Source organism: Mercenaria mercenaria, chromosome 1, assembly GCF_021730395.1.
Source record: "Mercenaria mercenaria strain notata chromosome 1, MADL_Memer_1, whole genome shotgun sequence".
Classification (NCBI taxonomy): domain Eukaryota; kingdom Metazoa; phylum Mollusca; class Bivalvia; order Venerida; family Veneridae; genus Mercenaria; species Mercenaria mercenaria.
In genome coordinates, this window is record NC_069361.1 from 84,387,328 (window position 1) to 84,412,582 (window position 25,255).

Consider the following 25,255-nt stretch of genomic DNA (forward strand, 5'->3'; position numbering starts at 1 on the left):
ATACAGTGGTAGCCATAGTAAGGAGGGAGTTCCAGTCACTGCTGATGATTTGGTAAGTAAAGATTGGGTAATACAGTGGTAGCCGTAGTAAGGAGGGAGTTCCAGTCACTGCTGATGATTTGGTAAGTAAAGAAAGATTGGGTAATACAGTGGTAGCCATAGTAAGGAGGGAGTTCCAGTCACTGCTGATGATTTGGTAAGTAAAGAAAGGTTTGGTAATACAGTGGTAGCCGTAGTAAGGAGGGAGTTCCAGTCACTGCTGATGATTTGGTAAGTAAAGAAAGATTGGGTAATACAGTGGTAGCCATAGTAAGGAGGGAGTTCCAGTCACTGCTGATGATTTGGTAAGTAAAGAAAGATTGGGTAATACAGTGGTAGCCATAGTAAGGAGGGAGTTCCAGTCACTGCTGATGATTTGGTAAGTAAAGAAAGATTGGGTAATACAGTGGTAGCCATAGTAAGGAGGGAGTTCCAGTCATTGCTGATGATTTGGTAAGTAAGGAAAGGTTTGGTAATACAGTGGTAGCCGTAGTAAGGAGGGAGTTCCAGTCACTGCTGATGATTTGGTAAGTAAAGAAAGGTTTGGTAATACAGTGGTAGCCAGTAGTAAGGAGGGAGTTCCAATCACTGCTGATGATTTGCTAAGTAAAGAAAGATTAAATCAGAATTATGACCCCTGACCTAGAAATGGCAGTGACAGTGATAAGTCATTTAAAGTCAGTCCTTCAACAGTGGCCACAGAGATTTGACAAGAAGAATTTAGCCGGGCCATGTGAAAACCAACATAGTGCATTTGCGTCCAGCATAGATCCAGACCAGCCTGCGCATCTGCGCAGTCTGGTCAGGATCCATGCTGTTCGCTTTCAAAGCCTATTGCAATTAGAGGCACTGTTGGCGAACAGCATGGATCCTGACCAGACTGCGCGGATGCGCAGGCTGGTCTGGATCCATGCTGGTTGCAAAACCACTATGTTGGTTTTCTTGTGGCGCGGCTCAATTTAAGGTTATTTTCTATTATATTTTGATGCTTATATTTGACTATATTAGACAGGTCATCCCTAGCACTTTGTATAACTTATACTGACCTTATTGACCTTTCAGGGTGTGAGTGGTGCACTGACAGTATTGATGAAGGATGCCATTAGACCGAATCTGATGCAGACACTTGAGGTAACAAAACTTTGTTTAATTATTGGACAGCAGCTGTTGCTTGTTAATCAATTAAAAGATGCAGTTGACAATTTTTTTTTTTTTTTGATAATAATGAGAGTCAAAATTACAGTTTGTTTAAAAGCAAGTACACAGAAATTGCTTCATAATGACATAATTTTTATATTAAAAAATAACATTATCAAAATTGAATTTGGTAATATAGTTTGAACCACTTGAGATGTTAAAATGTAAAAAAACAAAATTCTTTGCCGTGCGCAGAAAGGCTGAAGATAATGTAGATGCTGTTACATTAAGAAATTAGTCAAATCTTTAGACAACTACTGATATTGTTAATTCCAGGGTACCCCTGTATTTGTACATGCTGGACCTTTTGCCAACATAGCCCATGGTAACTCTTCCATACTGGCAGACAAGATTGCTCTTAAACTTGTGGGAGAAAATGGATTTGTTGGTAAAAATTTCACTTTCTTAATTCTCTGCTTTGGAATTAAATAAACTAATTGTTTAATATTTGATTTTTGATGCAGACATGTTTTCAAAGATTGTAATTTTAAATTATTTAATCTTACGAGATCTTATTGCTTTGAATTTTAACCCTAACTCAGCCATTTACAACACTGAACACATAAAATACCTTAGATAAGAAGGAAAGGATTATTTTAATAAAATAGTAAAACTTTCAGACACACCAGCACTCTGTGATAATTCATTATACCCCCACAAAACGAAGTTTGGGGGGGGAATATAGGAGTGAGCTTGGTTCTCGGTCGGTCAGTCGGTCGGTTTTGCATGGTTTCCGGATGATAACTCAAGAAAGGCTTGACCAATTTAAATAATTTTTGGTACACAGGTGTAACATCAGAAAATACAGGTCAAGTTCGAATTTGGGGTCAGTAGGTCAAAGGTCAAGGTCACAGTGACCCTGAACAGTTAAACGGTTTCCGGTTTATAACTTGAGAACGCTTGGGCCTAGGATCATAAATTTTGGTACACAGGTGTAACATCATGAAATGCAGGTCAAGTATGACTTTGAGGTCTGTAGATCAAAGGTCAAGGTCACAGTGACTCGGAACAGTTAAATAGTTTCCGGATGGTAACTTAAGAACGCTTGGGCCTAGGATCATAAATTTTGGTACACAGGTGAAACATCATGAAATGCAGGTAAAGTTCGACTTTGAGGTCTGTAGGTCAAAGGTCAAGGTCACAGTGACTCGGAACAGTTAAATGGTTTCCGGATGATAACTTGAGAACGCTTGGGCCTAGGATCATAAATTTTGGTACACAGGTGTAACATCATGAAATACAGGTCAAGTTTTACTTTGAGGTCAGTAGGTCAAAGGTCAAGGCCACAGTGACTCGGAACAGTTAAACGGTTTCCAGATGATAACTTGAGAATGCTTGGGGCTAGGATCATGAAAATTGATAGGGAGGTTGATTATGACTAGCAGATGACCCCCTAATGATTTTGAGGTCAGTAGATCACAGGTCAAGGTCACAGTGACCTGGAACATTTAAACAGTTTTCGGACAATAACTTGAGAATGCTTGAGACTAGGATCAGGAAACTTAATCTGGAGGTTGGTCATGTCAAGCAGATAGTAAAGGCCTTTTATGAAAATAGGGGAAAAAACTCGCAAAGAATTGATTTTTGGTGTAAGCATTTTAAAAGACGTATGTAACAACATACTAAAAGTATAGAAAAGTATCTTGGTGCAAAATGCATTTTTTGGGGTAAAATGTTAAAAAATATAATTGAAACTATGAATTTCTGGAATCGACCCAAAATAATTTCATTGTTTTAATTAAGAAAGCGAAATTTTGCATGTTAGTAGAGAATTATAACACAAAAAACTTTAAGCTCAAGATTATTTAAAAAAAACCAAGATGGCCGCCAAAATCCAAGATGGCCGCCATTAAATTTTCATTATACAGGAAAACCGTTTAAGTATTTCAAAAACTTCAAATAGTGCGAAAGATGACCAGCATCATAGAACATACATACATTTTATTTCAAAACGCACAAACTTCAGTCTTAAACAAATTCAAGATGGCTTCCCGATTCCAAAATGGCCGCCACAAGATCATTTAGGAATACATACACTGAATAGGAAAATGGCTCTAAAATGGTTTGACTGAAAATATTTTTCTTGCATCAAACATGATCCCCGCTTTTCATCTGAATTTTATTCAGGACTTAGGACATCTTCAAGAAAATGTAAGTTACAGACACTTAAAGTAGGTCCAGATGTGTTCTGCAGCCATTGGAAATATGATAACTTTATCTAGAATAATGAAGAACAGCTATTTAGTGTGCTGTAACATACAAGGGCATATTGGTAAAAAAATGAAATCTGGCCACATGGGAAAGGTTTTCTTTGACTACAATTGATAGAAAATGACAAAATTATTGCAATTTTGCGTTAAATATTGATACAACACAAAAAATATCACATTTTTAATGTTTTGGTTGTACAGTATTGTTTCTCAAAAACTGCACATTGGTATCCTAAGTATTACTGATTTCTAGTAGTCAGAGGTACAACCAACATATTTAACAGTTACTGCTTAAATGTGTAATTTGTATACAGATCCAAGTAGAAAATTACAAAACAGGGCATAAGTAGGCTACAGTTATGATAACTGATTGAAAATTATGTTGTGACAGCTATTTTTGCCAAAATTTGACGAGTTGTCATACGTTACTTAAATTACCATAAAACCTTAGACCCTGTTGGTATCAGACTATAACCTTGTGTTTTTTACATGCATCTGGGTTGTTTGTACATTTCAAATGAAACTTGCACAATGTTAGAGAAACAAGTTTATCTTATAGGCATAAAGACACTAAATAGGGAAATGGCGCGAAAAATGATAGTCGCATAATAGCGGATTCATATAGTCCTCGATTTTATTTTTTGCTCTGTAGAACTATTTTCCTTAACATGACAAATCTATGCTTGACATGTTGGTAGCATTTTCTTAATGAAATGATAACACTACAGTACTTGTCATGTATACTTAGACCATACACTACCCTCTACAATTTAAGGGTCTCATTCTTCAGCTGATTTAAAAATTTGCAGTTTAAAAAATGTGTGTTTGACTGAAAATATTTTTTCTGCATCAAACATGACTCATGCTTTTTTCTTTTTCTTTATATTTAGTATTTGACAATATTCTGCAAAACAATGTGAGTTATAAAAATTTAAGATAGGTCCTGATGTGTGCTACAGTCATTGGAATATATGAATTTTGTAAAGAATAAAGAAGAACGGCTATAGTGTGTTATAACCTTTACCAAGAACATAAATTGATAACATTTTACAAAAATATGCTTTGCAAAAGCAAAGAAACCTATATCATAACAACACTTCCACGTAGCATATATATATATATCAATATTATGTATGTCAAATTAGAGTTATATGACCCAGGAGAGTGCCTATGCCTTTAGTATTTTAAACATTGTAATGGGTCCAATCACTAAGGTGACAATGTCTCGGACTAACTGACAAACTATGTAGAATGTCTTTTGTTAAAACACGTAGAGCTAGTGAAACCATATACCTCATATATATTTTTTTTCTCTGACTATCTCGCCTAAATGATTGGTGTTCCAATATTTCATAAATAATTGCAGTTATCAGGGATATAAACTAGCTATTTTTATTTAGGGACCCAAACTGTCAAAAATAAATATTTAACATTAGGTATATAGGCATTTTCTCAAACAATTTAGGGGCCCAGCCTAAAATCTATATAGCCATGGGCTACTGGGCCCCTGCTAATTTGTATCCCTGGTTATGAGCTAGATAATTTCAGGGATCAGGCAAAAATCACTCAATGTTTCAAACTAACAACCTTTAACTAATGATAATCAGCTCAAACTTCTATATGCTGGGGATGCTATATTTGACAGGTCTTTGTGTTGAAGTTCCGTCAGACAATGTCTTTGAATGGACAACATACAAAAATAGAAAAAAATGGAAACTCCACAGGTTGCTCAACACAACAAACACGAAAATGTTGCAGGCTCGGTTTGATTGAGCCTGTTCATGGACGGTAGTGGAAATGCATGCTACCGTCCACGCCCTATAGCCCCGGGTTGAGCAGAACTCAACATATACACGTGCTAAAAGTACAAAAAATAATTCAGAGACATCCACAGATGTGTTTTCACATAGATGTTCAGCCGTTGTTTTCTTCCTTGAAGTTCAACTCAGTATGATTGCCCTGACTCTTGGATGCTCAGTGTTTATATGCTATAACATATAGCATTAAACCACCATATTGGTATGAATGTTGAACTCCGTCTGTGAGCTGGAACTCTCTTACTGACTCAGAAGATTACCAAATCAAACGTCTCTGTCTCAGCTTTCCAATGCTCAGCCTGTATTTGCTATCGTCTATCCCATAAAGGTATAATTTCTATGTGCTGACCCTAAAGCTCGAAACCTATTTACAATACTGCAACTCTTTTTTAGTCTCGCATCTTCTTTTATGTAATTTATCTGCCATTTCAGTGTAGCTGCAATAGCTCATTTAAGGTACTTGGATAAATTATAAGTTGAATCCTCAATGTGTTTTCATCAAATGACTTCATTGTAATCTGTCTTATCAACTTACCTAGCAGAGGTGTATTTTAATTGCAGCTATAACTTGTGTCTGATAGGTCCAAATTCTAACATATTTTACAACAAGAACAAGAGTACTTGCTCTAATCAAAAATAGTTGGTTCCCTTTTACTATTGTATATAACATCATGTGTGATGATGAAATCAAGTTATCACTGTAATTAGCCACACACAACACACTAAATAGCTGTTATTCTTTATTCTATGTAAAATTCACGTATCTGCAATGGCCGCAGCACACATCAGGACCAATTTAAAATGTTAAATGTCTGTAACTTACATTTTCTTAAAGAATATTGTCAGTTCTGAATAAAGATATGTAAAAAGTCGGGGTCATGTTTGATGCGGGAAAATATTTTCAGTCAAACACTCAAACTACAAAATTAGCTAACAATGATCGAGACTCCAGATTGTAGAGGTGGTGTATGATCTAAGTATACATGGCAAATTCTGTAATGTTATTATTTCATTATGAAAAGGCTACCTACAGATCAAGCATAGATCTGTCATGTGATTTCAGCAAGAATTGAAAAGAAAATAATGAAACAAAACCTGGGGACTATTTGAATCCGCCATTATGCAACTATCATCTGTTTCGCGCCATTTTTCTATTGAAAACAGTGAAAACAGAACTGTAAACAATTTCAATGTAATTTTTCCCAAAAACATGATTATCAGATAGGAAATGATCCTACTAAGAAAAGATGGGAATTGATCCTACTAAGAAAACAAATACTTGTACTCATATATGTTCTGTTAATAAATAAGGAAGTTATCGCTGCTTAACGACAATTTCTACTGTTGAATGACTCAAAATTTTGGCTATATACTTCACTATTGCCCCGTATTGAATCTTATGGCAGTATGTTTTCCATCTTAAGCTGCATATAACAATAATCAACTTATTGTATGTAAAAGCAATGATATGAGACAATTTGACATAAAATCAATGATAATTCTGGTTTAAATGTCGTTTTTTATGGCGGCCATATTGGATGTAGGACGCCATCTTGCTTTTTTTCAAAATTTCTAATTAATCTACGTTTTGTACAACACAGTAATCTAATGTTGTGCCAGATTTGGATCTCTTAAGATGCATAATTCTGTTGCTATGGGTCGATTCCAGAAATCCACAGTTTCATTTATTTTTTTAATATTTTTACCCCAAAATAGACATTTTGCATCATGATACTTTCCTATACTTTTAGTATGTTGTTACATACATCCTGTAAATTACTTACACAAAAAATCAATTCTTTGCGAGTTTTTTCTTTTATTTGGCATTTCGGCCATAAATGGCCTTTACTAAGATGACCCATATTGATTTTGAGTTCCAAAGGTCAAAGGTCATTTAAACCTTTTACATACAATAACTTGAGAACGCTTGGGCAGAGGATCATGAAACTTCATAGGGAGGTTGATCATGACTAGCAGATGACCTCTATTGATTTTGTGGTCAGTAGGTCAAAGGTCAAGCAGGTTCAGCTTTGACATTGGGTTAGTTCTGTGACAAGGCCATATTGTGGGGGTATAATGCATCACTCCTGTGACAACTCTAGTTTTGTTCTGATATTATTACAATGTCTAACTCCTGTTCATTGTGCTAAAATAAAATTTTGTTTTGTGACATTTTGTAATAAGAACTCTTTATTTCAGTGACTGAGGCAGGATTTGGTGCAGATATTGGCATGGAGAAGTTCTTTGACATCAAATGTCGTTACTCAGGACTCGTACCCAATGCTGTTGTCCTGGTTGCTACAATCAGAGCTCTGAAGATGCATGGAGGAGGACCAACTGTTGTTGCAGGGGTACCCCTACCTAAGGAATATGTTGAAGAGGTGAAATTTTGTTCTTACTTATTCCAAATGTAATACCTTGTAAGATTGTGTCTCACAGACACAGAAACAATTATGTAGTTGAAATTATGTAGAAGTTGTTGCCACTATTTCGCCTATACCTTTTTACACAAATGTGTATCATACTGTGTAATTGTAATGTTCCTGTTTGAGTAATGTTTGTATGTTTTGTTGTAGAACTTGGAGCTGTTAGAGAAGGGTTTCTCCAACCTGCAGAAACAGACCGAGAATGCCAACAAATTTGGAGTTCCAGTAGTTGTTGCAATCAATGGATTTGCGTGAGTATTGTTATATGCTTCATTTTCTAATGTGCTTCATTGAAGAGGTTGCGATTGTACACCTTGTTATCCCCCGACCAAAGTCGGAGGGATATAGTTTTGGCGTTGTCCGTCCCTCCTTCCGTCCGTCTTTCCGTCCGTCCGTCCTTCCGTCTTTCCGTCCGTCTGTCCGTCCGGAGCCATATCTAGGAAATGGTTGGGAATATTTATTTAAAACTTCATATACATGTTCACCACAATGAGTTCTTGCGGCCCATCAAGTATCAGTCAGATTGCCCAAGTAACACCAGAGTTATGGCCCTTAGAAGTTTCTAGTGTTAACTATATAGGGTACTATAAATATGGCAATTTCTGCATCATAACTTTTGATACATTTGACCTAACACTATGAAACTTAAACAGAATTTAGATCACCATAATGTGGTTGTGTACACACAATTTCATTTGGATTTATTTGTAAATTAAGAGTTATTGCCCTTTAATTGTATAAAAATCCACATATTTGTACATAACAAACTTACCATTTTGTAGAATTTCATTAAATTTCTTTCATTCCTTTCCATGAACATTTATTGTAAACATGTGAAGTTGTGTACCCACACCTGGTCGCCCCCTTACCTTGATCACACACCTTCCCCCCTATCCCCCGACCCCCCCCTCCCTCAAAAAAAAAAAAAAAAAATTCATTCCTTATTTTAGATTTTTTTCAAACAAACTTCATATACATGTTCACCACTATGAGGTTATAGGGCCCATCAAGTTTCAGACAGATTGCCCAAGTGACACCAGGGTTATGGCCCTTAGAAGTTTCTAGTGTTAACTATATAGGGTACTATAGATCTATAGATATGCCAATTTCTGCATCATAACTTTTGATATATTTGACCTAGAACTATGAAACTTTAACAGAATTTAGAGCACTATAATGTGGTTGTGCACAGACAATTTTGTACGGATTTCTTTTTGTAACTTCAGAGTTATTGCCCTTTAATTGTCTAAAAATCCACATATTTGTACATAACAAACTTACCATTTGGCAGAATTTCATTAAATTTCTTTCATTCTTTTCTGTGAACATTTATTATAAACATGTGAAGTTGCGCACCCACACCTGGTCACCCACTTGCCTTGGTCACACCCCCTCCCCCTCCCAACCGCACTCCTCCTCCCCCCCCCCCCTCCCAATTTTTTTTTTTTTTTTTTCATTTATTTTAGATTTTTTTCAAACCTTCCAAGTTGTACTATTCCCCCACCTCACTTCTCCACCCAGTCATGCCCACCACTGATCATGCATCCTCTGCCCCCCACCCCCCCACCCCACCCCCCACTCCAACTTCACCCTTTTACCTTTTTTTTTTTTCATTTTTAATTTTCAATCAATATTTATAATCAGCATGTGAAATTTTGTTTCCTCTCCCGTTCCCCTGCACCCCCACCCCCTAAAAAAATAAATATATACATATATCTATATATAGATATATATATTTCCATTCCTTTTTTTTTTTTTTAAATGTTCAAACCTTCAACATGTTAAGTTGTGACTGCACAAACCTTGCCCTCAGCCATGTTCAAGATATCTTATCTGTGTTCTCTTAGGCCAGAGTTTTTTTATTTTTCGTTTTACGGGAGCGCCGGTCCTAAATATTGCAAAAGTGGAAAAAAAAAATTTTAAAAAAAAATTTTCCCGATTTTTTATTTTTTTTTTTTCCGCCGGTCGGCTTTTTTACAGCCCCAAAAGGGAAAATAAAATAGTGTTTTTCACCTGGACGTAATTTAACGGGGATTTTAAAACGGGGTGCAAAATATCGTGTTTTCCCGGCACATTTTTCGGCTTTAAACCCGGGTTTTTGGAAAAATTCCCCCTCCCCCTGCTGCATTGGCGATTTAAAGTTGAGTAGGAGGATGGGAAACCTCGCTGGGGATTTCGGTGGGATTGGGGGGCGGTGGATTTTTTACGTTTACTTTCCCAAAAAATTCGGGTTTTTTCATCTAAAAATTTTTCAACAAACTTTGAGAGGGGTTTTCCAGTCGTTTCCCGGTTGACGGGAATTTACCGCAAAATTAAAAAAGATATAAAAAACGTTTTGCGGAAATTTTTTCCATTCCAAAAAGAACGTGGACCTTAGTATCGAAAACATTAATTTACATCGACAGTACAAAAAAACCTTTGCGTAGGGCATCATTATTTATTTTTCGCTTTCAAGTTTTCAACACCCATGAGAAAAAATTTAATTTTTGATTTTTTAAAATTGTTTTTTTAATAAGAAATGGGACAGAAATGTGGGCAAAATTCTAAAAAAAACGGTCAAAATTTTCATTTTTTCTTTGAAAAATTTTCAAACAGCGCGATCTTAGTTACTTATTTCTTTCAAAAAGAAAAATTAAATGAGAATACTAGGGGGCCTTAAAAATTTCGACTTTTGACCAGAAAGTAAAAAAAAAAACAAAATAAAAAAATCTTAAAAATTTGGAAAAAAAAGGCTCCTGCGATTAAAAAATACAGGGGTTTAAGGGCGATTTTTTGGCAAACAGTTTTTTTTAGTGGGGGCAAAAATAGGTTACTTTGACCTCGGGAAGAAAAGTAGAAATACGATTTTAAAATAAAGCAATGTGATGTAAATTGGGGTTTTTTTAAATAATTTTTAAATGAATTTTTGGTACTGTATTTTTTTTCCAACTTTTTTAAAAGTTTTTTTTTGTCAAAAAATAATGAAAATTTTCCTCGAGGGCAAATAGGTCACAGGGTAGGATATCCACTATTTTTAACTATCTTTTTGGACATTTCCTTTTATTGGGGGAATAGGCACTTTGTTTTTGATAACAGTTAAAGATGAAATTTTTTTTTTATTTCTTTTTCTAAGCAATTTTAAAAACCCGTTGGGGTTTCGATCAGACAGTGATAAATGCACATGGGGGGGAAAAAACATAAATTTAAATGCCTGCAATTTTCGAGCAAAAATTTCCCGCTTTGATTCCCGCTTCGTTTTCCCAAGTTTACTGACACATTTCTTTTCCCCTCTTAAAAAGGGGGTTTTAAATTTTGATCTGAAAAACAAGGTAAACTTTATTTTTGGTTTTTCATGAATAATTACGTTTAATTTTTAAAAGTTTTTTTTTTTCTCTCTTTCTACACGGGTGGTTGGCCGATGATTGTGCCCAAAAATTTTTTTAAAGACCTTTTCAAAATAGTTATTTTGGGGGAAAAAATTTCTTTTGGTCCCAAAATTTTTTTCATTTAAAAAAGTGCCCAATTTTAAAAGTATTAAATTTTTCAAAAAAGTTGCCCTTTACCCCCACTTTTTGTTTTAAATAGAAAAAAACTTAAATTTTTCCCAATAAAAAGGGTTTAATACAATATCAAAGGTTTTTTGGGACTTTAAATTTTTATTCAAAAAAAAAAATTTTGTTGTTTGCAGAAACAAAAAAAATTTTTTGTAAAAGCAGATTTTTTTTTACTTTTTTTTAAAGGGTTTGGCCCCCTTCACACTTTACACGGGTTTGGGGGACTTTTCTGGGCAAAAAGCAGCTGGTAGTGTTGGCAAAACTCGGGAAAAAGGGTCCCATTTCTTTTGAAAACTTCATAGAATTAATAAGTGAAAGGGTTAAAAAAGAATACTTTTTATTGGAGTTTTTTTATTTTGACAAAAAGGGGTTTGCAACTTCGGTTTAAAACCTTTGTGTAGTTTTAAAAAGGTGAAAATTACGAAGAATTTCAGTACTTGAACTAAGTGTATTATAAAAAGGGGCAAATGAGGTAAATTTTCAGATTACTTTTTGCTAGTTTATTTTTTCGTTTTTATCACGGGAAAAAAAAATTTTTCCCTCGCCTTTTGCCTGTTATTAAAATTTTAAATACTTTATTTTGTGATAAAATCCGGGATATTATGAGCTGGCAAAAAATTTAAAAGTTAGTCGTTAAAAAATGTTTATTGGGGAAAGTTTCAATAAGTAAATATTATGTATAAAAAAGAAGAGGTAAAAAGCAAAAGTTTGGAAAGGGCCAAACCAAACCCCCAAAAACTACTATACAACAAAAGGCCCTTTTTTCCGGGAAGTGTTTAGTCCTATTTTGCTGTCACTGAAATTTACTGGGGCCCTTTTTGTAACAAAATTAAAAAAATTTTTTGGCCCTTCCTTTTAAAATTAATTTAAAACAACTTTCTGAATTTTAAAAGACGGGCCAGTGTGAGTTACAGTGCCTGACGAAGTTTATTCACAAGTTTTGCATGAAACTTTTATTCAAGGTTCACCCTTTTAAAAAAGGCCCTTTTTTTGTTTTAAAAACAAAAACAAAACATCAAAAATTTTAAATACTGGACACAAACAAAGTAAACAAAACTTGAAACAAAAGTTAATCAAAAAAAAAAAAATTTTTAAAAAATTCTTTTTTTATTTTTATTTTTTTCCGAGATCCCTGCCCTTTAAAAGCTTTTTATTTTTATTTTTACCCCTTTCCCCCCCCCTGTTAATTTTTCAAAAATCTCCCTTTTAAAACAAAAAGAAAAAAAAAACTCTGGTTTAAAGGAAAATTGATCTTTTAATTTTCAAATGTACATGTAAAACGAAAACCCCTTTGGTGCCAAACCACTAAAAGACAATATTTCTTCCAGTTAAACTTCAAGCTCACATTTCAATTAACTAAATTTAAATTTTTAAAAGCTAAGCTTTTTTTCCAGTAAGCTTTAACCCCATTAAAAAAAAAATTTTTTTAGCCCGGACAAAAGTTTCATTTTTTTATGTATTTTTTTTAATTAAAAACATTTTTTTTCTGTTAAATTGGTTTTATTTAATGAAATTATTTCCCTTTTTTTAAATCCTTAACTTTTTCCCGGGGTAAAATTTTTTTTTGCCATTCCCCCCACAAACCCTTTCGGGGGGGGAGGATACCAATTCATCGAAATTGCTTTTTTTTAAAAGGTCCCCTTCCATTAAAAAATTTTGCGTTTTGTACACTTTTTTAAAAGATGTTTTGGATTGTCCCACCTTGTTTTTAAAGGGTGTTTTCTTTGAAGAGGTTGCGATTGTACACCTTGTTTTTCAATGTGCTTCATTGAAGAGGTTGCGATTGTACACCTTGTTTTTCAAGGTGCTTCATTGAAGAGGTTGCGTTGGGTACACCTTTTTTTTTCAAGGGGCTTCTTGAAGAGGTTGCGATTTTTACACCTTGTTTTTAAAGGTGCTTCATTGAAGGGTTGCGTTTTTGTACACCTTTTTTTTTAAAGGGTTTGTTCTTTAAAAAGGGTTTTTGGGGTTTTGACACCTTTTTTTTTAATTTGTGTTTAATTAAAAAGGTTGAAATTTGTACACCTTGTTTTTCAATGTGCTTAATTGAAGAGGTTGTGGTTGTACACCTTGTTTTTCAATGTGCTTCATTGAAGAGGTTGTGGTTGTACACCTTGTTTTTCAATGTGCTTAATTGAAGAGGTTGGGGGTTGTAAACCTTGTTTTTAAATGTGCTTAATTAAGGGGTTGGGGTTGTAAAACCTTTGGTTTTCAATTTTGTTTCCCATTGAAGAGGTTGGGGTTGTACCCCTTTGGGTTTTTCAATGGGGTTTAATTAAAGAGGTTGTGGTTGTACCCCTTTTTTTCAATGGGCTTCTTTGAAAGAGGTTGGTTTTTTACCCCTTTTTTTTAAATTGTCCCTTTAATTGAAGGGGGTTTTTTTGGTTGTACACCTTGTTTTTCAATGGGGCTTAATTGAAGGGTTTTTGGGGTTTTGTTGTCTAGTTTTTCAATGTGCTTAATTGAAGGGTTTGAATTGTACCCCTTGTTTTTCAATGTGTTTAAATTTTTGAAAAAGGTTGGGGTTTTTTCACCTTTTTTTTCAATGTGCTTAATTAAAGGGGTTTGTGGTTTTTCACCTTGTTTTTAAAGGGGCCTTAATTGAAGGGGTTGTGGTTGTACCCTTTGGTTTTTCAAGGTGTTTTATTGAAGAGGTTGTGGTTTTACACCTTTTTTTTCAATGTGCTTCATTAAAAAAGGTTTTGTGGTTGTAAAACCTTGTTTTTAAAATGTCCCTTAATTAAAAGAGGTTGTGGTTTATGTCTTTTTTTTTCCAATGTGCTTCTTTAAAAAGGGTTGTGGTTGTCCCCTTTTTTTTTTTAATGTGCTTCATTTTAAATTGTATGGAAAACTCGCGAAAGGACTGGAAAATCATATGTAATGAATGAAATGCTTATTTTTTTTCCCCCCCCCCTATCACGTTTTAAAAAATTGTTGTAATTTGGGGGGAATGCGGTGGGTGGGGTTTGTGCCGATATCAGGTTTTCGTTTGGAGATGAGTTATAAAAATTTCCGGAGCCCTGGTGATCGTAACAACAGTATTTGTCCCAATTGGGGCATGTGAGGTTCTTTCAGAAAAAAAAAATGCAGATTTGGGGGACTTTTTTTTTTGGGTTAATTACTTTATACTTTAAAAAAAAATCTTGTGCGCCCCATCTCTCCCATCCCTTTGGGACACAATTTTTTTAAAAACTTCCCCCAAGTAAAATCAGTATCAAAAGTAGTTTGCTTTGGGGGCTTTGATAGGCTCTTTCAAAAAAAAAAATTTCCCAGGTTATGGGGATTTTTGTTTTTTTGGTTTAAATAGTATGTACATACAGTTTTGAATATGAAAATTTTTGGGGCGCCTAATCTTCCGAAACCTTGCACATTTTTAAAATGAAACTTCACACAAGTGTTCAGTCCCAAACCCCTTTTGTCCCTGGGGGTGTTATGTTCTTTTAGATAAATTTTCCCGGCATGGGTTAGGGAAAACTTTATTTTTTGTTACTCTATGTTTACAAACTTTAAATAATACAGTACACATAATTTGAAATTTGTGTGCGTAAAAATTGGGGGGGGGAAGGGGGGTTTTTACATTCATCCCCTTTATTTGATAGTTTTTAGTTTTTAAAAAGGTTTTTCAGTAAAGGGGGGGGGGGATTTTTTTGCCTTGTTTTTGAAGGTGCTTTCATTTAAAAGGGGTTTGGGGAAAATTTTTTCCCCGGGTTTTTGAAGGGCTTCAGTAAAGGGGTTGGGATTGTGTGCTTTTTTTTTTAAAGGGTTGTTTCAGTAAAGGGGGTTTGGGGGGATTGTATGCCTTTTTTTTAAAGGGTGCTTCAGGTAAAGGGGATTGGGATTGTTCCCCTGTTTTTGAAGGAGTTTAAAGTGAATGGGTTGGGATTGTTTTGCCTTGTTTTTGAAGCAGCTTCAGGGGAAGGGGGTTTGGGGATTGTTGCCTTGTTTCTGAAGGTGCTTCAGTGAAGGGATTGGGATTGTGTGTCTTGTTTTTGAAGGTGCCTCAGTGAAGGGGTTGGGATTGTATGCTTTGTTTTTGAAGGAGCTTCAGTGAAGGGGTTGGGATTGTATGCCTTGTTTTGAAGGTGCTTCAGTGAAGGAGTTTGGATTGTATGCCCTGTTTTTGAAGGTGCTTCGGGGAAAGGGGTTGGGATTGTATGCCCTTTTTGGGATTGTTTGCCTTGTTTAGGAAGGTGTTTTTCAGTAAAAGGATTTGGATTTTTATGCCCTGTTTTTGGGGGGCCCTTTTATTTAAAGGGGGTTGGGGAAATTGTACGCCTTTTTTGTAAAGGTGTTTTCAGTAAAAGGGGTTGGGGATTGCATGCCCTGTTTTTGAAGGTGCTTCAGTGAAGGGGTTGGGATTGTATGCCCTGTTGGGATTGTATACCTTGTTTATGAAGGTGCTTCAGTGAAAGGATTGGGATTGTACGCCTTGTTTATGAAGGTGCTTCAGTAAAGGGGAATTGGGATTTTTTTGTCCCCTGTTTTTGAAGGTGTTCGGGGAAGGGGGTTTGGGTTTTGTATGCCTTGTTTTTGGGGGGAGCCCAGTAAAGGGGGGTTGGGGGACGTATGTTTTTGTTTTTGAAGGTGTTCAGTAAAGGGGGGTTGGGATTGTAGGGCCTTTTTTGAGGTGCTTCAGTGGAGGGATTTGGGTTTGTATGCTTTGTTTTGAAGGTGCTTCAGTAAAGGGTTTGGGGAAATTGTATGCCTTTTTTTGAAGGGCTTCAGAAAGGGGGGTTGGGATTGTATGCTTTGTTTTTAAAGGGTTTTTTTCAATAAAGGGGTTGTTGGGATCGAAACCCTTCAGTAAAAAGGGGTTGCGTTTCAGTTTTTTATTACAGTTGTGTACAAGTTTTGTGTAGAAGAAAGGGGCCCAGCTAAAAAGTTAATTGAAAAAAAATTTCTTTCATACCCCTATGTAAATAAATGCATTGTTTTATATTTTTGCTTTGAGTTCAAATGTTCAAAAAACACACAGTTCCCCATTTGAATAAAGAAATTTCAACAATTTCTTGTTTTTTCGAGTTTAAATACGGTAAAGGGAAAATTTTTGAACTCACAAACTAAAACCTGTTGCTTTTTTTTTTTTTCGTTTTTTTTTCACCTTTTTTAAAAAACTTTTTATTTCTCTAAAAAAATTCTTGTTTTTGGGGAATCAAAATGTTCTTTCAGTTTTTGTAGTACTTTGGTATCTATATTTGGATGATCTCTGCCCTTTCCCTCTGGAAGACAGTACTCAGCACCACATTTTGATTTTATGCAGTAAATTTCACGATCTTTGTTGTAAATAAACATATCTCTATCAATGTAAGATGTCAAATTTAAGTTTCTTTCTGTCTTCCTAATTTTTTAAACGGGATTAACAGGAAGTTATTTCCATAAATAATAAGGTTTTGGGGCCGTTTGGGAAATACTGCAGCCTTTTGTTAAAGAATTTGGCAAAAATTCGAAAAATTTTAAAAAAAAGGGACTTTTGGTGTCAATCTTTTCCATTTTTACGTGTAATTGCTTCTTAAAAAAGTTTTTCCCTTTGGGTAAATATGGGGAAATTAGAATAAATTTTTTTAAAGGTACTAAAGACATTGCACGGGCAACGGCTCACGTACAACCACAAAAATTTTTGTTTGGTTTAAAAATTCATGAATCGTGAAGGACATCATTTTTTGCCCAGTATTGCGGAAAATTTTTTATCTAATCTGTCCAGGGTGGAGCATGGCTTTTGTTTTTGATCCCGTTTGCCCTTTCTTCTTTTTAATTGATGTCGGGTGAAAAATTTAATGTTGCTTTCATTTTAAAACTGCATTGCTACTTTAGGATGAAGGCTTTAAATGTTAAAAATCCCTCGTGCCGCCTTTCATCACACCTTAAACTATACATTTTGGGATTTTCCTTTCCCGGCAGTTTTCACTATTTGGGCTGTTTTTGCCGTTTCATAGCCATCTTTTTTGGTTTCGGCCCTTTAAATTTTGTCTTATTCAGGCTCTATACAATGAAATGCAGTCCCCACTATAGGGAATCATGAGCAAGAACCAGTATTATGAAAGTCATTTTTTTTCAGACGGGGAAAACCACAGGGTGGAATTGACCAAAAATTAAAAAGGAAAAAAATTTTTTCAAGTTTAAAAAGGTTTTCTTCGTTAGTCGGGTTATCGTGGATTTCGGTTCATTTTAGCTCCCGGTCACAAAGTGCAAGGTGAGCTTTTGTGATAGCGGGGTTTGTCCGTCGTCCGTCATCCGTGCGTGCGGCCCGTCCGCCCCTTAAAACTTTTGCTTGTGACCACTCTAGGGGCACTTTTTTCAGGGATCTTTATGAAATTTGGTCAAAAAAGGGTTCATTTTTGGGAAGATATCTGGGGAAGTTCGAAACTGGGTCAGTGCCGTAAAAAAACTAGGCCCGTAGGTCTAAAAATAAAAAAACCCTTGTGCCCTCTCTAGGGCCCAAAATTTTAAAATGGTTTCTTCATAAAATTTGGGGTCAAAAATTTTCATTTTGATGATATCTAGGTCCAAGTTCGAAACTGGGTCCCCGTGCGGTCAAAAACTAGGTCTTGGGCTAAAAATAAAAAAACCCTTTGTAAACCTCTCTGAGGCCATATATTACCAAGATTTCAAAAAATTTTTGGGTAGAAAGGGGCCCCTTGATGATATTAGGTCAAGTTCGAAACGGGGTTTCCATGCTTCAAAAACTGGGTTTCCAGTGGGTCAAATAATAAAAAAACCTTGTGACCTCTAAAAAGGGGCCATATTTTTCATGGGACTGTATAAAAGTTGGTTGAATTTTTTATCTTGTTGATATCTGGTTTCAATTTTCGAAACTGGGTCACGTGCCGAAAAAAAATTTGGTCAGTGGGGTTAAAAATAAAAAAAAACCTTGTGATTTTCCCTAGGGGCCATATTTTTAAAAAGATTTTTCATGAAAATTGGTCAGAACGTTCACCTTTTTGATTTTTCAAAAGTCAAGTTGGGAAATGGGTCTGTGCCCTTCAAAAAAATAGGTCAGTGGGTTTCAAAATTTAGAAAAAACCTTGTGACCTTCTAAACCCCAAAAATTTTTCATGGGATTCTGTGTGAAAGGGGGGTTGAATTTTCATCTTGATGTATTAGGTAAAGTTCGAAAGGGGGGCCCTTTTGCGATAAAAAATTTGGTCATGGGTCAAAGATAGAAAAAACCTTGGGGGAACCTCTCTAGAGGCCATTATTTCATAAAAATCTTCAGGGAAAATTTGTCAAAATGTTCACCTTGATGATATTTAGGTCAAGTTCGAAACTGGGTCCCCTTTGCCTCAAAAACTAGGCAGTAGTTCAAAAAAATTTGGAAAAACCTTGTGACCTAACAAAGGGGCCATATTTTTAGGGTTTCTGTATGAAAGTTGGTCTGAATGTTCATCTTGATGATATCTGGGTCAATTTTGGGAAAAAATGGGTCAGTCCCAAAAAAAACTGGGGTCATGGGTTTCAAAAAAATAAAAAAACCCCTTTGTGACCTCTCTAAAGGCCATATTTTTAAAATGGATCTTCAGGGAAAGTTGGCCCTGAATTTTTAATCTTGATGATATCTAGGTCGGGTTTCAAAAACGGGGGTTAATGTGCGGTAAAAAAACTAGGTAAAGAGGTCAAAAAATTGAAAAAACCTTTTTGGCCTTTTTTGGAGGCCTATTTGTAAAGGGATCTCCATAAAAATTGGTCAAAATGTTCACCTTGATGGTATCTAAGTCAATTTTTCAAAATTGGGTCCGTGCCATCAAAAAGTAGGTCAGTAGGTCAAATAATAAAAAAAAAATTTTGTGCCCTCTCTAGAGGCCATATTTTTAATGGGATCTGTTTTGAAAGTTGGTTGAAATTTTTAAACTTGATGATATTGGTTTCTTTTTTAAAAATGGGTCAACGGGGGATAAAAAAACTAGGTAAAGTAGGTCTTAAATTTAAAAAAACCTTTTGGGGCCCTCTCTAGGGCCTTTCCCCTTAAAATGGATCTTCATAAAAATTTTGGTCAAAATTTTTTAAACCTTGATGATATTAGGTCAAGTTTGAAAAACGGGGTCATGTCCCTTTAAAAAAAACTAGGTCAGTAGGTCAAATAATAGAAAAACTTTGGGACCTTTTTTAGGGGACCTATTTTTCAATGGTTTCATGAAAATTGGTCAGAATTTTTATCTTTATAATATCTAGGTCAAGTTCAAAACTGGGTCCATGAGCTCAAAAACTAGGTCATTTGTAAAATAATGGGAAAAAACCGACGTCATACTAAAAAATGGATCTTTGTGGGAAAAAGGTGAGCGATTCGGCCCAAATCATGGTTTTTGTTAGAAAGAAAAAAACCAAAAGTTTTTTGAAATTTTTGGCGGGTAATTATGAAAAAATGGGGGGAAATTAAGTTCAAAAATATGTGAAATGTTACAAAAATTTTATCCTTCGGGCCCCGGGCTTTTTTAAAAATCTAGGCTTTTCTGATAGTTTAAATGACGGGTTTGCTTTGGATCAGTTTAATAGTTCAAAAACGGTCAGTTTTTTGGGGGAAAATGGTGGCGGGGCCCCTTGGGAGGAGAAAATGGGGCCGTAACCACAAAAATAGGGAAAAAATTGGGTTGTGAAAAAACCGCAATTTTTTTTTTAATAAATAAGTTACATAAAAAAAAAATTGTTTAAAAAAACACTTTTTGTTCATGTTTTAAAGGGGTTTCATTTTACATTATCATGAAACATCTAAAAAGGGTTTTGCTGGATGGGATTTTGTAAAAAAATATTTGGTTTTTTATCCCCCCAAGCATTACGGGATGGGGGGGGAGGAATTTTAGGATTGCCCGGGCCTTTCCGTTTTTCCGCCCGTCTGTACGGGGTTAACCCAAAAGGGGCCCGTTTTGTCTGCACCCCCCCCCATACCCCTTCCTAAAATGACTTGTTTACAAATTGCGGGATGAAAAATTGTAACCATTCCTCTTTTTCAGCATCACCTGCCCTCTTTTTTACCTTGCCCTTGCCCTCATTTTGGATTTGGGGTTTGTTTTATACGGGCCATCTTTTGGGTTAAACCCAAATGGGCCCGTTTCGTTAGCATAAATCCCCCTTTATTTAAAAATGTTTGTTACAAAAATGCGGGAAGAAAACCTGTGGCATTCCTCACTTAAGCATCACCTGACTTCAGTTTGCCCTTGTTTTCCTTGATCTCATTTTGGACTTGGGGTTGTTTTATAGGGGGGCCATCTCTTGGAAAAACCCCAAATGGGAAACCATTTTTTCTGAATCAAAATCCCCCTTTTATAGAATAATTGATCCCTTATGCAGATGAAACCCTTTGGCCCATTCCTATCTTCGGGACTCCCCTGCCTCTTTTTGGGACCTTGCCTTGAACTTGCCTCTTTTTGGGGATTGGTTGTTTTTGAAATCGACAAGGATGCCCCGGGGGCATCAAGCTTTTAATTAAAACGCAGTTCTTTTTTTTTGGGTTGGAGGGAATTTTTTTTAAAAAATAAGGAGAAAAAAAAATTACTTTTTGGAAAAGGGGAAGGGGGCCCCAAAAAAGGGCCCCAAAAAAAATCACTGTTGGCTGAACCCAAAACTTCAGAGGGGAAAAAAGTCAGAAAATTTAAATTTTTTTTGTCATCACGTCATGTAAAAAAGGGCATTTACTGGTGAAAATTTACAGGGCCGGGTTTTAAATAGTCAAAAAAATTTAAACCTTTTTGGTCCTTCAACCTAGCATTTAGGTTTTCAACTATCGGCTTGCTTTAGCCTTTTAAATAATTGTATTCTTTTATGAAAACAGTGAAACCCTTCTGTGGGAAAAAACACTCTTTGGAAGATAAAAATATTGACTGTTATGTAGGGGTTTTTTGGTTCTGGAGAGGTAAATTTGATAGTATATTTCAGCTTGGGGGAAATTTTTGGGTTTGATGTTTTTTAAGAGGGTTTTTGCTCAAGGGGGCCGCTTGGGGAGTTTGTACTGTTTTTTAAAACGGGGACTCTGAAAAAACTTGGCAAGGCAAAAAATTTGGGGATCTTTGAAGAAAAATTTCTAAAAAATCTTTCAGAATATGGAAAAAAACTTTTCCCTTTTTAAAAAAAAAAAAACATTTTGTTTATAATTTAAAAAGAAAAAATTTTACATTAATTTTTAATTTTTGAAAGATTTTAGCCCCCCAAAAAAAAAAATGTGGGAATTTAGATTTGCTTTTCAAAGATGTTTTGGGAATACCCCGAAAAATTTCCCTTTAAATTTTTACACAATATATTGCCCAAAATATAATCAAATTTAAAAATAAAAAATATTATGCCATGCCACATTGATTTAAATGTGGGGTTTTTAAAGCCCCCTGAAATTTTTAAAAAAAATTTGGGCCATTTCCAACCCATCGTTTTAACTTTGCTTACAGATTTGTTTATCTGGTTTGATTTTTAAAATTTATGAAAAATATCAAAAAGAAATATGTTGTTTTTAAGAAGCTTTTTTAAATTTGGTTTTAAAAAATTTTTTGATTTAAATTTTAAATTTTGTAAACTTAAAATTAATAATAAAAAAAAAATGAAAAAATTTTTGAGGAAGGGCAATCTAAATATTTTTCTGGGATACATGTAAAACTATTCATTTTTTTGGGTATTAAAAATTTTTGAAAAAATTTTAAAAAGGGGTTTAGGGAAAAAAAATGAGAAAAAAATTTTCGTTATTTTTGTGCATTTTCCAGAGGTTAATTTAAAAAATTTTTATGTTTGAAACATGAAGCTCTTGTTCAGGTAAAAAAATATGTATAATTTCATACTTTTTTAAACTTTTCAAAAAATTATGAGATTTTAAAGGGGAGGGGAAATTTTAAAAAAAAAAAAATGTGGATTTAATAATTTAAATTTTAGTGTTTTAAATTAAAAAATTCTACAAATCCATATTAAAAACCAAAAATAGCCTTTTTAAAAAAAAAACTTAATCTTCTTTTCAACAAAATTGAATTTATTTTTTTCAGTATTTGCTCTGTACACAAAGAGGTATCTGTCCTTCCCGTAATTATTGTTTTGTTTTTGTAAAAAAAAAAAAACCCAAAAGTTCAATCATGTATTCTTTTTCCGAACTGACACACAAACAAAAGAAGGAGCTGGGCCAAAAGTTTTGGGCCCTGGAAAAAAGGGCATTTTTTGCTGTCCCCCCCGTAACCAAGGGGCCCGGGGGGGAAAGGGGGGTGTAGACCTTTTCCAAAGGTAGACGAGTTGCCGCAAAAAAGCAAATTAGTTCCTTTATGATGTTCTGTAAATAAAATTAAACTCATTTTGTAGGGGGGTTTGGGGGGCATTTATAGCGTTGAAAGGGTTTTAGTTTAAAATCCCGTTAAATATTCGGAAATTTTTTTTAAATTTCTATTGATTTAAGCTTAAATAGGGACAAAAGGTCATAGTGAGTGTGTGATTACTTTCCCCCTTCTTTACACGGCAAAAATTTCTTCAAACAAATGTTCTCTAAACCTATTATTTAATATTGGACCCTTTAGGGGCCCCCTAGTTTTTAAGTTTTTGTCCAAAATTTAGTACAGTCGTCTGATCAATTTTAAAAATTTTTTTTCCTCAAATTCATTAAAGGTACCGGTTTGTTGTATTCCCGGGGGATTTATGAGAGTTAAAAATTTTTTCTTTATGTTTAAATACAAAATAAGCTTCTTGTTTTTTTTAATTGAATTTAATTGATTTTGCTTGTTGCTGGGGAAATTTCAAAAAAAAAAGCAAAACTTGCGGATGAACTAAGCATAGTGCCTTTTCTTCAACCACCCGGTTTGTTGTTTTCTATGTTTTTTTACTTCCCTTTGTTACCCGTTTTGTGTTTGGGTTTAACCCTTTTTCAGCAATTTTTTTCCCCTTGTTGCAGTGGCCCCCTGCCCAAATTTATAAGTGCGCCTCACCCGGATATCATTCCATAGCCTTTTGACATGAAACCCCACCAGGGCACATTATAATGACATCGGGATTTACCCAAATCCAGCACTTCCTTTAATGCTGAGCGGCCCCAAACAAAGAGTAAATTGTAAACCCAAATTTTACGTCTTTGGTTTGACACATCCAGGGATCGAACCCACAACCCCCTGCCTCGAAGCGGGGGCATTTGTTATCTATGTAGTTTTCTTCCCAAGTTTAGTAAAATTTTACGGAGTTTTATATATCTTCCCCCAGACTTAAAAGAGTTGTAAATTTTTACTGTTAAAAAAACTGTAAATTGGGAGTTGCCCGTTGGGGGAAAAGATAGCAAATTGCGCCCGAGGGGATTTTAAGGAGCAGACGGCATTGCATCAAACCCGAAGCTCGGAACCCGTTGATAGATAAGAAGACAGGTAATTTTTTTGAGTTGCTGTAGAAGAAAATTGTACTTACAAATACCACTTTTTGGCTAAAAGGAACAATAGAAAGAAAGGGAAAAACTTTTGTTTTTGCAAAGGGCCAAAACTTTACCATAAGGCTAAAAATTTTTTTATATCAGAATTTGGGTAGTTCTGATGTTTTATTAACCCGAAGTGATGGCTAAGGGCAATTTTTCCGGGGTAAAACCCCGAATAATGCCTGGTAGCCATTGTTTAAAGGGGAGGAAACCAAAAAGTTTTCCCGTTTAAACTTTTTTCACCCATTTTATTAAGTGTTTTGTCAGGGCTGCTGTTTTCTTAAGGGTTTTTAAAATTTAAAAAATAAAATAAGCAGCAACGTAAAGGGCCCCACTTTGTTTGGGGTGGGGGGACAATTTTTGATTTAAAGTCAGTCTGTTTGTCAAAGTCTTTTTCCGCACTTAAGTCGAACAAATTTTTCATCCCATCTTCCCAAACTTTTAACAAAAATTTTTTGACCTTTAAATCCCTTTGGCCCAAATTTTGATAAAATAGCCAAATCGGCCCGGAAAAAAGGAGTTATGGGGCCCTTTTAATTACCCCAAAAATGGACCCTTTTTTCTTTGTCTGCACTCTAAGTCAAACATTTCTCATCGGGGGGCTTCACCAAAAATTGAAAAAAAATATGTTTGACCTAAGTCCTCGGCCAAGGGTTTGGGTAAATAGCCAATTCGGCAAGGCAATTCGGAATTAAGGGCCCCTTTAATTACCGAAAAATTGGGCCCCTTTTTTCTCTTGTCCCCCGCTCTAAGTCGAAAATTTCTCATTCCCATTTACCAAACTTTAAAAAAAATGTGTTTGACTGTTAAAATCCTCGGGGGCCCAAATTCAAAAACTAGCCCAATTTGCCCAGACATTTCGAAATTTTGGCTCTTTTAATTACGGGAAAAAAGGCCCTTTTTTCTTTTTGTCCGGCTCTAAGCGAACTTTTTTTCATTCCCATCTTCGTCAAGCATGAAAAAAAATGTGTTTTTACCATTAAATTTCCCCGGCCAAAATTTGTATTAGCCAAATTTGGCCAAAGGGACTTTGAAATTATGGCCTTTAATTACCCAAAAAACAGCCCCCTTTTTTCTCTTCAAGGTTTGTGAGTAAAACAGTATTTTAAAGGGGCTGACTTCTATTTAAAAGGGTTGGGGGTTGTTTGGGGGACATGCGCTTTTTTCCCAAAAAAAGCTCTTGTTGATATTTGGGTATTGTGAAAATTAAGCACAAAGGAATACACTTTTTTTTTGAAGTTTTGTTGCGGAATTTTTAAAAAATATGAAAAGTAACGTTTTTAAAAACTATGGGGTGGGAACCCTTTCCGTTCGAGGGGAAAAAGTTATCAAAAGTTTTTCCCTAGAAACCTATTGTGGAAATTGACTGGAGTACAGTCTTTTAAAATCAGTCTAAAAAATAAATACATTTCTCTTTTTTATTGGCTGAATTTTCTTCTGAAAGGGTGTTTCTTAGAAAAAAAAATTTTTTAATAAAATTCACATTTTTCATTTTAAGGGCAATATTTGTTTCAAAAATTTTGATCTACCTTAAGCATCCCCTTTATAGGAGGGTTTGTCTTTGTGTCTTTTTTTGACTAAAAGAACTCACATGCTTGGTACAAATGTCGGGTTGGTTTTAAAAAAACAGGGATGTCCCACACCAAATCAAGTTTGAAACTCAAAAATAAGGTCAAAGGTTTCGTAGGTT

The 25,255-nt window shown here is 35.0% G+C and overlaps 1 protein-coding gene across 1 annotated transcript in view; it reads left to right on the plus strand.

The window, feature by feature from the left end:
• Positions 1–25,255, plus strand: part of LOC123564691 (C-1-tetrahydrofolate synthase, cytoplasmic-like) — a 65,348-nt gene that overhangs the window by 36,842 nt on the left and 3,251 nt on the right. Inside the window, exons 17-21 of the mRNA XM_053521907.1 lie at positions 1,102–1,170; positions 1,513–1,624; positions 7,463–7,644; positions 7,840–7,940; positions 22,275–22,333. Coding sequence (XP_053377882.1) covers positions 1,102–1,170; positions 1,513–1,624; positions 7,463–7,644; positions 7,840–7,940; positions 22,275–22,333 — 523 coding nt within the window. The remainder of the gene's footprint in view (positions 1–1,101; positions 1,171–1,512; positions 1,625–7,462; positions 7,645–7,839; positions 7,941–22,274; positions 22,334–25,255) is intronic.